General features: G+C 39.5%; 1 protein-coding gene across 1 annotated transcript; it reads left to right on the forward strand.

Moving 5' to 3' along the window:
- The first annotated feature begins 314 nt into the window (after positions 1-314).
- LOC133464103 (alpha-internexin-like) lies at positions 315-16,213 on the forward strand. Its single transcript, XM_061746088.1, has 5 exons — positions 315-624; positions 4,444-4,674; positions 9,234-9,761; positions 13,724-13,848; positions 14,750-16,213. Exons 1-5 carry the CDS (start codon positions 328-330, stop codon positions 14,934-14,936), a joined length of 1,368 nt encoding a protein of 455 aa, XP_061602072.1. The 5' UTR covers positions 315-327; the 3' UTR covers positions 14,937-16,213.
- The last annotated feature ends 1,249 nt before the right edge of the window (positions 16,214-17,462 follow it).

Here is a 17,462-nt window from a genome sequence, read left to right on the forward strand (position 1 = left end):
CTGTTTTTGCTGTTGCATGAATTATATGACTGTAGTTCTGCAAGTTTTCATACATTTAAACATATTTAAAGGCAAAAACATGGCAGCAGTTATTCTTGTGTCCAACAAAACATTCCTTTTTTGGACATTTGGGTTTCATACCAAATGAGAAATGTTTAAAATATTTTACCAAACTGGTTAATGATGGTGTGGGTGACCCAAACCCCCCCCATCCCGCTGGACAGGCTGGTGAAGTGGAGGTGGATCCACCCTGCGTGGATCCTGCTGCCCTATAAGCTCCTAAAGCTCCACTAATCCTGCCAGTGTTGCTCGTGGGTCGCGGCAAAGATGAGCTACGGAGACCGCTTCAGCTCGTCCTCCTACCAGCGGATGTTCGGGGACTCTCCCCGGTACTCCTCCGGGAACCGGTTCTCCGCCGGCTCCTCCCGGATGGGCGGCTCCGCGTCGCTGCGCTCCGGGGTCGGTTCCCGCAGCGCACCGCCCTCCGCCGGCCTGTTCCGGAGGACGGGCCGAGCCTCGCTGGCCCTCGGCCCGGTGCCGGCCAGCTCCCTGGACCTGGGCCAGACCTCGGTGGCCAACAGCGAGTTCAAGGTGATCCGCACCAACGAGAAGGAGCAGCTGCAGGTGCGTAAAACCGCGCGTAAAACCGCGCGTAAAACCGGAGTAAAACCGTGCGTAAAACCGGGGAGACGGACGTGCGCTTTTACGCACAAGGATGAAACCGCCTCAAAAAGCCGCGCAGTTTTGTTAAAACTCAGAAAATATGTTAAAAAAGAAGAAAAATCCAAGGCACTCTTCTGCAAATATAAAAAGCCTTTATTTAAATTGGCTATTTCATGTAGAAAAGATTTTAAAAATGGGTTACAGCCCACGCGTTTTGGCCACAGCCTTCCTCAGGAAATATGTTATTTAACTTCAACCAGGCTTTAACTACGAATATTAACAATAAAAAAAAACAAAAATGCGGTTTAGTTTCTGATTAAAGGGCCATTTGTACATGTATGTGCCAGATAAACTCATGAATTCAGTCTGCCCCAGGGCAGCTGTGGCTACAAACGTAGCTACCACCACCGGTGAGAATGTGTATGAATGAATAATGGTCTCTGTAAAGCACTCTGTGTGCCTTGAAGGGCCCTATATAAAACCAAGCCATTATTATTATTATTATTATGAATTGACTGTAAACCGGTAAAATTTCTGAAAGAAAACTCATTTCCATGAGGAAACTCAGAGTTCGTGACCTATAATCTCTCAAATTTGTGAGACAACAAATTGTTATTTTTTTAAATATTTTTATTTGCTTTTTCTTGTAAACATATAAAACATAACAGACATTCAACAATTTACAAGACACTTCAATTCAAAAGAAAGAAAAAAAATTATACAGACTCAGACAGACAGGCAGTTCAGGGCTTTTCTCAACTTGATGGGCTAAAAGAGTTTAACTAGATATTGGGCCGTAGTCTCAAATTGCAGGCTTGATCCAGAGATGCATACTGGAAAGTGGGAGAGTTAAGGCTTGACTTCAATGTAATCCATAAATGGTTTCCAGGTACTCTCAACGTTATCTGGGGAGCCTGGCAACACAAATCTCAGTTTCTCAAGTACAAGGTGCTGCCTCACATCTCTCAGCCACTGAGTCCAGCTCGGTGGCTGAGGATTCTTCCAGCTGAGGAGGATCAGTCTCCGTGCCAACGGGGTGACAAATTTGGTTGTTTTGAGTTTATTTCCAGAGAGATTCTCGTTCATCCCTCCCGCTATACCAAAGATAGCTATCAGAGGATCTGGCTGAATTACAGTTTTGAAGACTTCTGACAGCGTTGTAAAGATGGAACTCCAATAGGTGTGCAGGTTGGGACAGAGCCAGAATGTGTGTGCTAGGGAGGCCGGAGAGGTCTTACACCTGTCACACGTGGGATCTACATTGGGAAACATTTTAGAAAGTCTTACTCTAGAAAAATTAAGACGATGCAACACCCTAAATTGAATGAGGCCATGGCGAGCACAGATTGATGCTGTATGCACCAGGGCCTTTTCCCCCTGCTCCGATGTCAAACCCGCCCCCACATCCCCCTCCCAAGCAGATTTTATGAACTCCAGCGATGGGTTTTGTAGACTAGATAAGTGAGTGTATATAAAGGAAATAGCACCCCTTCTTGAGGGCTCGAAGGAGAACAGAGATTCCATGGTGGATTAATCAGGCAGATCGGGAAATGAAGGTGTATTAACTTTAATATAATTGCGTACCTGGAGAAATCTAAAAAAAATGGGATTGTGGTAAATTAAATTTTATTCGTAATTGTTCAAAAGTGGGGAAAATTTTATTTATAAAAACGGCCTTCATATTCCTTATGCCATTAAGTTTCCAAATGTCAAAAGAGCGGTCTGCAAAGGATGGGGAGAAGAGGTGGTCTGGGACAGACAGGAGCGAGCAGAGAGCCTTTTTACCGACCAAAGTATTTCCTAACACTGGACCTTATTTTCAGAGAATGTGTAACAATGGGATTCTTCGTGACAAAAACAAACAAATTCTGACTTTATTTGTGAGAAAAGGTTTTGGATCAGAACAAGACACCGGGCTGTTTCAGGGAACCCGGTTCCACGTAATCCTAAAATAAAAATAAGATAAGATAGTCTTTTATTGATCCCCAGAGGGGAAATTCGGCAGCTATAGCAGCTCAAAGTCAGACAAACCCAGACTAAACAAACGATAAAGATAAATTATAAGTATCAAAAATATAAAAAAAATACAGTAAAAAAGAAACTGAAACTGAACAAGTGTGCTGTAAACTGAATAAATGTACTATAAACATCATGGGGGAAAAGGGATTATATTGATGTTTTGAGTAATAATGTGAAGTAATCTGCTGCCGGTCTAGTCTACATCTCTGCTCTTCCTCCAGAAATAACCCAAATACTCCACTCATGTAGTCAAAACTGTCATATTTTAAGAAGAGGTAGGGTGAGAGCATTTTTCTTGATCAGACTTCTTGAAACTCCACAAATAGTCTTCAGTTTTTTTGAAACAGGACTATTTTCTCTCTTGGAGGTGAGTTTTTGCAGCGGCCAGGTTCCAGACCAAAATCAGGCTTCTGCAGCAGAACTTCATGTAATTTAATGATGAAAATCTGGGGATTTCAAGGTCAATGATCATGAATCCATGAGCTGGAAGAGTTTATTTAGACTAAGATCCCTCAAGAAAGATGACTGGATTTTAACAGATTAAGGGTCAGGGTTTATAAATTGTGTAGATCTGAATAAATGTTATTTGTGAGTAAATGATGCGGTTAATCTGAATAAATGTTATTTTTGAGTAAATCAGTACGTTTACATGGGAAGTTTAATTCCTCTTTAATTCAGAATTAAAATTAAATCAGTTTAAAAATGAGTAAAAAATACCATGTAAACACCTAATTCCGAATGAAAATGGCCATTCCGAATTAAACTTAAACTTAGTTGGTGAAAGGGCCTTTCTGTGTGGAGTTTGCATGTTCTCCCCGTGTTCCCTTGGGTAGCTAATGTGAGCTACCCTCACGAAAAACATGCAGCAGTCCTGGGCTACACATGCTCCCTCTGGCCAACCGGGGCGCCACATGGGGGGAGGATCTGGCCGGAATAACGTGATCCTTCCACGCGCTACGTACGGCCGGAGAAACCCCATCCTGTCTGGTGAAAAGAAGCTGCTCACTCCTCAGGATAAGGAGGAGACATGAGCTCAGTGCAGGGCCCTCCCAGGGTTGGTAGAGGGAGCAATGCCCAGGACTGTTACTTAGGTAGAGCACTGGGTGATAAAAATGGGAAAAAAAAAAATCAAGGAAAAAAAAAAAAACGTAATTCCGAAATAAGTGGCTGGTTTATTCCAATTTTAAATCAGAATAGAATAATTCTGCGATCATGTATACACTCATTCCACTTTAAATTAATTCCGGTCTTTCTGCGCTGCTCGTTCCCTCGCTCGTCTGTCTCCATGATGCTTATATTCCGCTGGGCTTGTTTTCCAAACAAAGTTTCAAGATGGCAGCACGCAGTAAACGGTGGTCAAGAGCAGAGACCATTTATTTAATAAATAGCTTGGAGGACCTGGAAATAATTAAAAGAACAGATGGCAGGAAACATAAAAATTGTGAGCTTTTCAAAGTTGTAGCGGCTAAGTTTGTTTTTCTTCCGGTAGTTTTACTTCCGGTCCGCCCCCCTATCCAATCAGAACCTTCCCAACCCCCCAGACCTTAATTGGATAAAGCCGATCAAACGTGTTTTCCATGCAAACCTCAACTCAGAATTACTATTTCCATGTAAACTCGAAGGAAAATAGTTTAATTCTGAATTATTTAATTCGGAATAATTAATTCCGAATTAAAAAACATCACGTAACCGTGGTCAGTGATGCTGTTGACCTTAATAAATGTTATTTGTGAGTAAAGGAGCGTGTTTCCTCCCCACCAGGGCCTGAACGACCGCTTCGCCATGTTCATCGACAAGGTGCGTCACCTGGAGCAGCAGAACAAGGTTCTGGAGACGGAGCTGGTGACGCTGCGGCAGAAGCAGAGCGACCCGTCCAGAGTGACGCAGCTCTGGCAGCAGGAGATGCGTGAGCTGCGGGCGCAGCTGGAGGACCTGAACCGGGACAAGCACCGGCTGCTCATCGAGAGGAACAACCTGGAGGACGAGCTGCAGGTACAGCTAGCTGTGTAGCTGCAACCTGATTGGCTGACGTGTGTTGATGCGGGAAAAGATGAAAATCTCCCAACAACTAGGGCTGAGGATCGATTCAAATGTCAAGAATCGATTCTTAAGATTCAGAATCGATTATCAAGATTTTTTTCAATTCCGATATCGATTTGAGTTAGTGTTATTAAAACAGTTTTTTTAACTGTTGCATGAATTATATGACTGTAGTTATGCAATATATTAATACTAGTATTATATTGAGATTCAACAGCAAGTATTGGCAGCTAATGATGCTGTAAGGACCAATCAGCTCCCAGAATGCTGATAGAACAGATCCAGGGCAGCAAACAGAGAAATCGGTTTTATTTTTTCCCACATTCCATTTTTATTTTTTACATTTTTTGGTCTATTTCGGTTTAAAATTTTTGAGAATTTGGTTTTTAGCATTTTATGCAAATGTAACCCCAAGATAGTGTAGAAGTATATAAAGTAATGAAATATAGACAATTTATGCAATTATAACTGAAAACGTTAATGTTTTCATACCTTTAAACATATTTAAAGGCAAAAACATGGCACCAGTTATTCTGGTGTCCAACAAAAAATTTATTTTTTGGGCATAAACAAAAAAATACCCTAAGTTGTAATGTAATGATGGAAAAAAAAAAAAAGGAAAAAAAAAAAAGAAGATCTTTAGACATACAAATCGATTTTTAGGAATTAATATGAGAATCGATTTAGAATCGGCAAATCAATTTTTTCAACACAGGCCTACCAACAAAATCCAACTCGTATAACATACACGTAGCTTTAAGCTCTAAAGGTTGTTGGGACAAAAAGGGAAATCCTCTAACGAACTTTGGGAAGTGGGAAGGAACCGGTTTACTGGCCTTAAATGCCTTAATGCCCTAAAAAAGTGGTCACATGACCAGTTGGTCATATATAAGCTACACCTTTTAGCCAGTATATAACATATTGGCAAAAGTTTTATATCAATTTATGTCTTTAAGAGGTGTTTGACCTCATTGATGAGTTTGTATCCAGAAAATAGAGACGTGCACATTTAGTTCTCAGATTTCAGACCTGCTTTGTTTTTTTGTGGGAGATGAGTCAGTTTTAAGTTTATTACATATTTATTTATTATTTCAGGTTGAAGTTTTTTATTTAATATTATTAATTATTTCACGTTGAAGTTTCTTTTATTTAATATTGAATTATCTATTTCAGATTGATATTTTTCTATTTTTATTTATATCAATTTATGTTGTTCAAAGGTGTTCGACCTCATTGATTAGCTTGTATCCAAAAAATAGAGACAATTTGGAGTTTATTCAATATTTATTTATTATTTCAGGTTGAAGTTCTTTATTTAATATTTATTTATTCATTATTTCCGGTTGAAGTTTTATATTTAATTATTATTTCATGTTGAAGTTTTTTTATTTAATATTTATTTTTCTATTTCAGGTTGATGTTTTCTTTATTTAATGTTTATTTATTTCAGGTTGAGATTTTTTATTTAATATTTATTTATCTATTTCAGGTTGAAGTTTTTTTATTTAATATTTATTTATTTCAGGTTGCCATTTTTTATAACTTTATTTGACTCATACAGTCAAACTACTGTATCTATACTTACAATACATTTGTTATAAAATCTTCCAACAATCAAACACATGTAACATATTAATCCAGTCGATAAAATAACAATATCGATCGCTGCTTTGGTGAAGAAACCAAAACTTCCTTCGTCTGCCAAAGTGAGTAAATCGCCACCAACCTCTGTGTTAAATTGTCCAACTTTAGAGCAGAAATAAATACATTTACAGCCTGGTTCCAGGAAACATTCTGCTCTCAATCATCAGGAGAGTTTATATCAAGCAAAACATTTATTTATAATATGATTGACCGACAAGTCGGCTCAGCCAATGGCTAGCCGTTATCACTTCCTAATCCAGAACTCCTAAGTCACATGACTTCATTCCTCCCTCCTGCTGCGTCCATTACACACAAATGCTCAATTAACCCAATTAGATTATAAAGCAGTTAAGAGACTTTTCGGACAGTTGGCAGGTACTTTCCTTACAGAGGAGTCGGCAGCACTGATGCCACTTTTCCTCCTAACCGGTTCCAGGCTGGTTCTGGTTCTGGTTCTGGTTCTGGTTCTGGGCCAGTGCTGAGTTTGGAACCGGGCTTTCTGTTTCCATTGACAAAGAACTGGTCAGAAGAACTGGTTCCAAGCTAGCACCAACTCTTTGCTGGTCTAGAGGAAAGAACCGCTTACATAAACGGAGGGGCAGAGTTATAAAGACCAACAGCAACAGCAAGACTGGGAGACGGAGACATTTTCAAATAAGAAATTAATCTGGATGCAGCAAAGCATCATGGGTCTGAGGAGGAGACAAGCTGTCTTTTGTGTATCTAAACGAAAAAGACAACATCACTGAAGATGTAGAACCTGGAGGAGATGATAGATGTGCTGCTGGGTCTGTGGCTTGTGTTCGATATCAAGTAAAAAAATGAGAGTGAGAGAAGCTTCAAGCGGTGACGCTTTTTTAAAATTTTGTTTGTCTCGGCGCTGCTGAAAAGTCAGCTGGAGCCGCGAGTAGCTATGAAGTGACAGGGCTCCTGGTAGATCTGGTCGTTCCATATCGCCCGTCTAGATCCCTTTTTAATTCTCTCCTCAGCCACCAGGTTTATGAACATCTGCACCTCAGAGTTGGATCACCAAACAGACTTCTGCTGCCGTTGCTGGTTGAATAAAATTAACAAGAATCCGTCAGAGTCTCTTTCTCTGATGTCACATCCTGACTCAGACGTCTGACTCCAACCCCCCGACCAATCGGTGGCCTGTAGTGTGATGACATCACAGCCCGACTCAGCCACTTAGAACCTCGGCAGAATAGATACAGGAAAGTATCTACTCGGCACGTTTCCTAGTGGGAAAGAACCAAACCGGGGCGAGGAGAGTCGCGCTGAGTAGGAAGTGGAAAAGCGCCATTAGAGATGTGTCCACGGAGGAGCTACGTGGACCAAGTACGTGTTAGAGCAGATACCTTGTTGTTGCTGCAACTTTAACACAAATGCAGACGCAGCGACGTAACTGACGTTTGCAGACGTAATGATGTGGCTCCTCTTAGCACCCGAGCTGTGGAAAAACAAACCGGTTCTCACCTGGTTCACAAGTTGAAACAGTTGTGAACCAGAACCAGCTGTGGAACCAGTTAGAAAAAGAAAAAAGTCAAACATAAGAGAAACTATTTAGTTTGTGGCAAAATATTTGTACTTATATGAAACTGAAGATGCATAATGCAAACCTGACATTTACTTTTAGTTCAGTTTGTGGAAAATGGTTGACCTGGCTTTCTCTTTAAAACTTAAACAGTGATAAAGCATTACAAACTGTAACAATAGGGAAAATGCACAGCATTGTTTTGTATTTTGTGTCTTTCAAATAAAAGACATTTTTTTCCAGTCATATGTTCCTCATTCAAGTTTGTTAAAAAAAATACTGCTATAATATCGTATCGTATCGTGAGATTAGTGTATCGTTACACCCAGTACTCGAGTTGTAAAAAACAAATCAGGGGGGATGGTGGATTTTATCATATGGGGACAGATAATTTGTGCTGATTACAAATAATATAATATATAACAAATAATAGCACTGACCAAAACACCTGCAGAAATACTGCAGGAATGACATAGCAGCAGTTAGATGCAGCCTTCTGTAAGCTTTAAATATCCACTGGGCTTACATCTAATACATCAAAACACAACAATAAAAAACAGTTTTCTGAACTTATCAATATGATTCTGTCCTTCACAGGATAAGTAAAATGGATCACTGCAAAAACTCAAAATCTTAACAAGAATATTTGTCTTATTTCTAGTTAAAATGTCTAATTTTAGTAAAAAAAAATCTCATTACACTTAAAACAAGACTCATCACTGGAAAAAACAACAATTTTCACCTGTTTCAAGTAGATTTTCACTTGAAATAAGTAGAAAAATCTTCCAGTGGAACAAGATTGTTTTGCTTGTAATAAGAAGATAAATCTTGTCCCACTGGCAGATTTTCCTACTTATTTCAAGTGAAGTCACATTTTTCTGGTGTTATTTTTCTGGTGATGACTCTAAATGTTGAAATAGCAGTAAAACCACATTCATTGATGAAATGACATAAGGGATGGAAAGGGGGGATGGCAGTTTTACAGGGGGGGATGATTTGGACCGTTTTTATTTCAGGGGGGATGCCATCCCCCCTCACCCCCCTTCATCCCCCCTCAACTCCAGTACTGGTTATAAAGCAATACAAACTGTAACAATATGGCCAACGCACAGCATTGTTTTGTATTTTGTGTCTTTCAAATAAAAGACAATTTTTCCCAGTCATATGTTCCTCATTCAAGGTTGTTAAAAAAATACTGCTATAATATCGTATCGTATCGTTATTGTGACCTCAATATAGTTTATTGTACCGTATCATGAGATTAGTGTATCGTTACACCCCTAGTGTTTGTACATTATCCTAAATCTCGGTGTGGTGTCTTGTGTTGCCTCAGAAACTGAGTGTGAAGTACGAGGAGGAATCGAGGGTCCGGGATGAGGCAGAGCAGACGCTGCGGTCCTTCAGGAAGGACGTGGACGACGCGGCGGCCGTCCGCCTGGACCTGGAGCGCCGGGTGGAGGCGCTGATGGACGAGATCGGCTTCCTGAAGAAGATGCACGAGGAGGAGATGGACGAGCTGAGCGGCCTGATGGAGTCGCAGCAGGTCTCCGTGGAGCTGGAGCTGGCCAAGCCCGACCTCACCTCGGCCCTCAAGGAGATCCGCAGCCAGTACGAGTCCATCGCCTCCAAGAACCTGCAGTCGGCCGAGGACTGGTACAAGAGCAAGTACGCCACCCTGAGCGAGCAGGCCACGCGCAGCAACGAGGCCATGCGGGCCAGCCGCGAGGAGATCAACGAGTTCCGGCGGCAGCTGCAGTCCAAGACGGTGGAGATGGAGACGCTGAGAGGAGGTAACGAGTCGCTGGAGAGACAGATGGCCGAGATGGAGGACACGCACAACAGTGAGGTCACAGCCATGCAGGTGAGCAACAACAGTCGTTTAAAACGACAGAAACGGTGACTTTGTTTACATGCAGACAAAATTCGGGTTATTGCTAATATTCCGGTTACTGAAACATTGGGAATAATCTGTTTCCATTAGAGGTGGGTGCAATTCATCGATGTGTCGATGCATCGCGATGCGTCACGTGACGATTTTGAGTCGATTAATTAAAAAAAAAAATAATAATAATAATAATTTTTTTTTTTTTTTTAGTTTTCCTATCCAGATTCCAGACTGAATAAGCTGCTGAATCATTTCATTTTCAAGAATGCACATTTCTTATTGATCACTTGAAATATGGCAGATATGTTTACACTAAATTAATTTGATGGAAGTACATATCTTGTTTACTTGAATTAATGAACTCATTAAATCCAGGGCTTGACCGTTTTCAGTGTTTTCCACCAATAGAGGGCGCTCTCATGCAAGTGCAGCTTTCTCTGGTCAAAGTTAAGTAAGTCAAAGAGCAAATGTTTACATAAATAAAATACATTATTTTGTGTCTTTGAAAAATACATGTCAAATGTTCAAAAAAACGTATTTACTTAATGAGTGTTGTTAGAGGAACTGAGTTAATTGATTGGCTATTTATTTACAAATGTAGCCACAGATGAAGACAAAATCAATCTTGTATGGAAAAAAGCATTAAAAATCACAATAATCGAAGAATCGTGGCACCAATAATCGAATCGACAATCGTTATAATCGAAGAATCGAAGCTCCAATAATCGAAATCGAATCGAATCGTGAGGTACCCTTGTTTGCACACCCCTAGTTTCCATGCGTGAGCAAACAGGGTTATCCCTGTATACATGGTGATTAATCATTTGGGATATCTGGATCAAACCAGCAACGTGCGGAGAACGTCATGACGCAATTCCCGTCATTTCCGCTTCTTCTTCCTGTATCCAAATCCACAACAACAATAACAGCAGCACGGTGGATAATCAACAGCCCAGTAGAATTCGCCTTTTTCAGCGTCTTCCAGCGGTGCTTGATCTGGTCTGGGGTTTGTACAAATGCTGCTTCACGCAACTTTTCACTCACCTTTTTGTAAATCTGGCTATCCCGGTACTTTCTACCGTCTACAAATGCCAACATGTTCATATCTTTCATTACATTTATGAAGTGAAACGGTCAAATCATAAAGTTCGGTGTCGTCATCACTTTAATTTCGCCAACAAATCCTGCCTTGAAGTCGGACCAAGCGTCAAGATTTTTGTATGCCTTCAAGCTTTGCTTCGTGTATTTCCCCCGCGTAGAAATTAAGTACATATAAATATCAGGAAACTGGATTCGTGGCCAAATATTAATGTCCATGGACCACTGGTTCTTGGGGTAACTGTACGGGTCACTGATCAAAAGACCAAGATTCCTTGCGAAAAGAACATACACAGAAAACAAATTCATGTTCCTTTTGATCGGGAAATCCCATTAGGCGTTTACATGACCAAATATTCGGGTTAGAAAAGGAGGAACCCAAAGGTCATACTCAGGTTTTTAAAAACCAAATTATGAGCAAATTCCAGTTATTCAAAGGGGTTATTGGTGTTTACATCGCCGTGCTAAACCGGGTTATTGCTAATATTCCGGTTTTAAAAGGGTTATTGACTGCATGTAAACGTAGTCAGTATCTTCTGAGTGATGAAGGTGGGATTGCTGGAGAACGGGGACGTAAGTGGCTTTGAATGCCGTGAATGCTGATAATCCGATCGCGTGGCGTCTCAAGGGCAAAGTTGCCGGACGGCCGGCGCCTGATTTGGCAGCGAAGACCGTGTAAGAAGAACTGGACAAAATCACCCGCCGGTTTTCATCAGTCGTTTCCCGGCAGGAACCGTCGTGTTCGGACGTCACTCGTCGTCTGCAACGCGTCGGAATAATAGGATTGAGAGTGAGCAGCTAATGGGGTCGCGCCCTCGTCCGTTACGTCACGGCTGGTCTTTAATCGCACACGTCAGGGTGTCTTCTATTTTTAAAACGTTACAGACTCAAGAGGAAGCAAAGGATTCAGAATAGCGGTGATCTATAAACCAACTCAGGGCCTCAGACTGCAAATCTTCTGCAAGCCATTTAGCAAGACTCTGCAAGAGTTTTTTCTTTTACGGTCAGTTGAAGAAAGTGGGAGACGTGACACTAAAATAGGGAAAATAAGATATAAATAACTGACTCTGTGGAACAGTTTGGAGCAGGAAATGAAACAAAGTACTAACATAAATCTGTTTAAAAAGAGATACAAAAAAATATTTATAAACAGGTATATGGAAGAGGAAATGGGTTAATGAGGAGTGTGAGAAACAAATAAAATAGGGAAAAATGGTATATTATACTTGCTTAAGATGTGTTTAGATATTTATGTGGATATTTATCTAGTATATATTATATGTTGAGAGGGATAGTTATAATTATGTAATATATGTTATATTATGTATGTAGCATATATATATATATACATTTATAGGGATATTTATGTAGTTTATATAGTGTATATTTATATAATATTTGTATTTTCTATATATTGACATAATATTAATGTAATATTTATATTTTCTATATACTTATATGGATTATGTATTATAATTATGTAGTAATAGGCATGTTTACGTAATATTTATATAGACTATATTTATATGGATATAGTGTAGATATAATAATAGCAATAATGTAAATTCATAGTTATAAAGGGGTAGGAACTAGGAAAAAGTGTAAACTTCTTCCTACTCCTTTTTCCGAACCTATGTGTATATGAAGATTTTACTGTTTATTTTTTATTTTTAATATACATGTTCGAGAAAAAAAATAAAATTAATTCAATCATTCATTCAATAAGAACTTTCTTCACCGTTTTCTTTAAAAAGAAACCCCTGAACTCCTTTTCTGAGGTAACAGTGTGTACTTGAGTGAAAGCACAACTTGACCTCTCACATCTATTGGATTAATCTACAACCTGCTAAAAGCAGGAAGCCATCTGGCTCTCACCGAACATCTAGCTTTAAGCTCTAAAGGTTGTTAGGACAGGAAGGGAAATCCTCTAACGAACTTTGGGAAGTGGGAAGTAACCGGTTTACTGGGCTCATCTTCCATCGGGGGGAACCTGAACATTTATCTAACGCCTTAATGCCCTAAAAAAGTGGTCACATGACCAGTCGGCCGTACATAAGCTACACATTTTAGCAAATATATAACATACTGGCTAAAGTTTTATATCAATTTATGTTGTTAAGAGGTGTTCGACATCATTGATGAGTTTGTATCCAGAAAATAAAGGCAGTTTTAAGTTTATTCAATATTTATTTATTATATCAGGTTAAAGTGTTTTTATTTTATATTCATTTATTATTTCAGGTTGAGGTTTTATATTTAATATTTATTTATTATTTCAGGTTGAAGTTTTTTATTTAATATTTATTTGTATATTTCAGGTTGAAGTTTTCTTTATTTAATATTTATTTATTTCAGGTTGAAGTGTTTTTATTTTATATTTATTTATTATTTCAGGTTGAAGTTTTATATTTAATATTTATTTATTATTTCAGGTTGAAGTTTTTTATTTAATATTTATTTGTATATTTCAGGTTGAAGTTTTCTTTATTTAATATTTATTTATTTCATGTTGAAGTGTTTTTATTTTATATTTATTTATTATTTCAGGTTGAAGTTTTTTATTTAATATTTATTTATCTATTTCATGTTGAAGTTTTTTATTTAATATTTATTATTTCAGGTTGAAGTTTTATATGTAAAATGTATTTATTATTTCAGGTTGAAGTTTTTTATTTAATACTTATTTGTCTATTTCAGGTTGAAGTTTGGGTGTTTTATTTCTCCTTTCTTGGCTCTTGTATATGAGTTGAGTGTGTGAGATGGAGATGTCAGTTTCCCCGAGGGAACCTCCAAAAGGGATTAATAAAGTCTGAATCTGAATCTCTGTTCCGCCGTGGCAGGACACCATCGGTCACCTGGACACGGAGCTGAGGAACCTGAAGAGCGAGATGGCTCAGCACCTGAGGGAGTACCAGGACCTGCTCAACGTCAAGATGGCCCTCGACATAGAGATCGCCGCCTACAGGTGCTCCGGCCTCGTTTAAAATCAGGAAAACACACGCAGTAGAAAGGACGGGGGTTAACATGGCGGGAAAGTTCAGTTACCCGCTCTTACCGAGGGAGGTTTAGCTCTGCTGCGTTTGGGCAGCTACCATCAAGCCACGGCTCTAGAAACACGTGAATCTCAGTCAAAACTCTGGAACTAAAGCTATCGTATTTTCCACACTATAAGCCACTTAAAATTCATATTTTTTATCAAAAACCGGCAGTGCGTCCTATAATACGGGACGCCTTATGTATGAATATTGTTGTGGTTTCTGATCTCTAACCAATTTATTGGTGGAACACTGAGCTCAAAAATCTGTCAACATGTTTTAGTGACTTTGGTAGCGATGAAGTCACTCCGCTTGATCGATGTCGGACCGTTCAGACACGTTGAAGTCGGTCCTTGGTTGGATACGGATTTTAACGTCAGACAACGTGAGATAACTATATAATTATATGATAATTATGTATCTCTGCAAGCAACCATCATCCAACATCTAGTCAACGTTACTTTACTGCAGTGGCGTCAATTCAGTGGAAGCTAAGGTATGGCAAGGTTACGAGTCACAGAACTTAACTAGAGTATCAATCAACACGTCCAGCAAATACTCATCACAGAAGTCTGCTATGTAGCTTGTCTGTGTGGTCAAGAAAATTTGAACTTTTTCAAATGCAGTCTCAACCACATCCTAACTATGAACACTACACTTTAACAACGTGTTGATCAATTCAGTCAATGCGCCTTTACGCAATAAGCATCCGTTTTCTGCACCATGGACAGCAAGCGGCAATATTTTTATCAGTGACTAAGAGGGTTGTCTGATGGAGAAAGCAACTCCTGCTCCTCTAAACTCACCGTCTACTTCGTTTCAACCCCCCAGGAAGCTGCTGGAGGGGGAGGAGACTCACTTCAACTCGGGGATTTCGTTCGGCTCCTCCAACTACAGCTACCCGCCCAGAGCGTCCGGCGGCTCGTCCCGGAAGAAGGACAAGGACGGAGCCTCCAAGGAGAGTTTCAAGGACGTGGGCGAGGACAAGGACGAGGCCGACATCAACTCCAACAACTGAAGACAGACGGGGAGACGGTGACAGGAAATACACCGTAGATGTTTAGTGAGTTCAGGGTAGAGTCGGGTTTTTCTCGGGCCGATAGCAAATGATGCACAGATCTGCTTAAAGGTAGGGTAAGGGATTTCTGGACAACGTCACATCTCTGGGTATTTGAACACAGAACGCTAGCTCCAGCCTTGGCATTTGTAGACGGTAGAAAGTACCGGGATAGCCAGATTTACAAAAAGGTGAGCGAAAAGTTGCGCGAAGCAGGATTTGTACGAACGCCAGACCAGATCAAGCTCCGCTGGAAGACGCTGAAAAAGGCGACTTCTACTGGGCTGTTGATTATCCGCCGTGCTGCTGTTATTGTTGTTGTTTTAGATTTGGACACAGGAAGAAGAAGCGGAAATGATGGGAATTGCGTCATGATGTTCTCCGCGCGTCGCTGGTTTGATCGACATATTCCAAATGATTCCAATCACCATGTATACAGGGATAACCCTGTTTTCTCACGCATGGAAACGGAATATTCCAAATGTTTCAGTAACCGGAATATTAGCAATAACCCGAATTTTGACTGCATGTAACGTAGTCACTTACCCTACCTTTAACATCGACACTTATGTGTTAAAGCAGTTTAAATGATGCACCTGCTCGTCTAGATGTTCTCAGGTGTCGGCTGATGCCGTTTAAATGACCAATAGTTTACAGACTAAAGTTCATGGTAACATAAAAGCATCATCAGTGCAAATGTTGGAAAGATATTTTAGACATTTTACCTACAAGATTATCAGTATTAACGTAGTTTTTGGACTCCAAACACACCAGATTTCACTCGGATAGCCGATGCACTGAATGTCAAACAGCTTTTCTCTTAGATCTGTGAGATTTCACTTATATTTTTGTAGCAGGTAAAAAAAAAAAGAAAAAATACTTCTTTTTTTTCAGTTTTATAGTATCAAAGCAGGAAATAGATTAGTATCGGCCTGCTATGTGTAAAGATCAAGGCGTTTAAGGCCCCTGGGATTAATGACCGTTCTGAAGAGCTAATTGGTGTTGTCATTTTATGTTTTTAAGAGTTAAAATCGTCGTCTGATTTGAGTAAGAGAGCTTTTTTTTTCCCTTCTCCATTGTCAGTCTTTCCCTTCGCCAGAATACGCTTCAAGAATCTGTATTTTTATGAAAACATTAAAGTTGAAATTGGAGGATTTAACTGGACTTAAACTTAATCTGAGTGTCTCTGACTTGTTGTGAACTGGTGCTATAAATAAATAAATCATATAAATAAACTCAATCTGATTGAACGGAGGCTCACTTTGGCTGGTTTTTGCAGAGGACAGAGTTTTCCACGAGGTCCAGGACCTGCAGCAGGTTCTCAGGTCCAGAAGAACCACTTCATACCTGGAAGGAAGAAAAAAAACCCTACAACACCTTTAGGTTTGGACGCAATCAGACCCGGTTGTCTTATTATATATAAAAACGTACATCAAGACAAGACTGACTTCAAAAACAACAACTTACTGCCCCACATTGCAGGTGAAAGGTCCTCCTGTAATCAGACTACATTAGTATATTACATGTTCAGGGTTCCTACACATTTTTCAAGGTCAAATTAAAGCACTTTCAAGGGTCATTTTCAAAATCTTCAAGCACCTTATCGCTGGGGTAAAATATCTACAGGAATATATATATTCATAATTATTTTTTCCGCTTTTTATCACAATTATGTAGATTGTATCGTGCTGTAAACATCTAGTTATGTTTCATAACTAGATGTTTTCATGTTCTGAGATCCTCCAACCAACGTTTGTTGGAAGTGCCCAGGTCAAAGCAGAAGCGCTGGGGTGACCGAGCTTTTTCAGTTGCCGGCCCCAGGCTCTGGAATAAGCTCCCCTGTGAGTTACGCACCATCTCTGACCTTGGCCTTTTTAAATCTAAAATTAAAACTTATTTATTCAGGGTGGCTTTTAATACCCAGTAGTGTGGTGACACTTTTTTTATACTTGATGTTTTTATATGTTCATATGTTTTATTCTTGTTTTATTTTGTTGTATGTTATGTAAAGCACTTTGGTTCACCTTCAGGTTGATGTAAGGTGCTATACAAATAAAGTACATTTACATTTACATTTACATAATAGCAAATGTTTAGAAATTAAAGGAGAACACAAACTTTTATCCAAAAAAAGGTAAGCCACTTGGCATTCTACAGGCACACTCGAGACAAAGAGAGATCTGTGAAAACCCTGTAATTTTCTTTTTTGACATAAATTTCTGTGTCAAAGTGTGTCACCTATCTACAAGAAGTCTTGGTTTGCTATCTAATCCGGCAGTCAATATTAAAAAATAATCACACAAAAACTTCACTTTCAAACTTCAATTCAACTTCAATAATTTCAAGCACTTAAACTAAAATTCAAGCACTTTCAAGGATTTCAAGCACCCGTAGGAACCCTGAATGTTACATCTGCTCCCAAACACTTAGCCACAACAGCACAAAAAAAAAAAAGTCAAACACAAATGATTAAAGAAATATTGTGCT

Source organism: Cololabis saira, chromosome 17 (genome assembly GCF_033807715.1).
Source record: "Cololabis saira isolate AMF1-May2022 chromosome 17, fColSai1.1, whole genome shotgun sequence".
Classification (NCBI taxonomy): domain Eukaryota; kingdom Metazoa; phylum Chordata; class Actinopteri; order Beloniformes; family Belonidae; genus Cololabis; species Cololabis saira.

Excerpts from the sequence above, each read along its gene's own strand:
- LOC133464103 (XM_061746088.1), top strand. The coding sequence starts at position 328 with ATGAGCTACGGAGACCGCTTCAGCTCGTCCTCCTACCAGCGGATGTTC. Across the intron at positions 9,762-13,723 it reads GTGAGGTCACAGCCATGCAG|GACACCATCGGTCACCTGGA; the intron begins GTGAGCAACAAC and ends CCGCCGTGGCAG. Across the intron at positions 13,849-14,749 it reads ATAGAGATCGCCGCCTACAG|GAAGCTGCTGGAGGGGGAGG; the intron begins GTGCTCCGGCCT and ends TCAACCCCCCAG.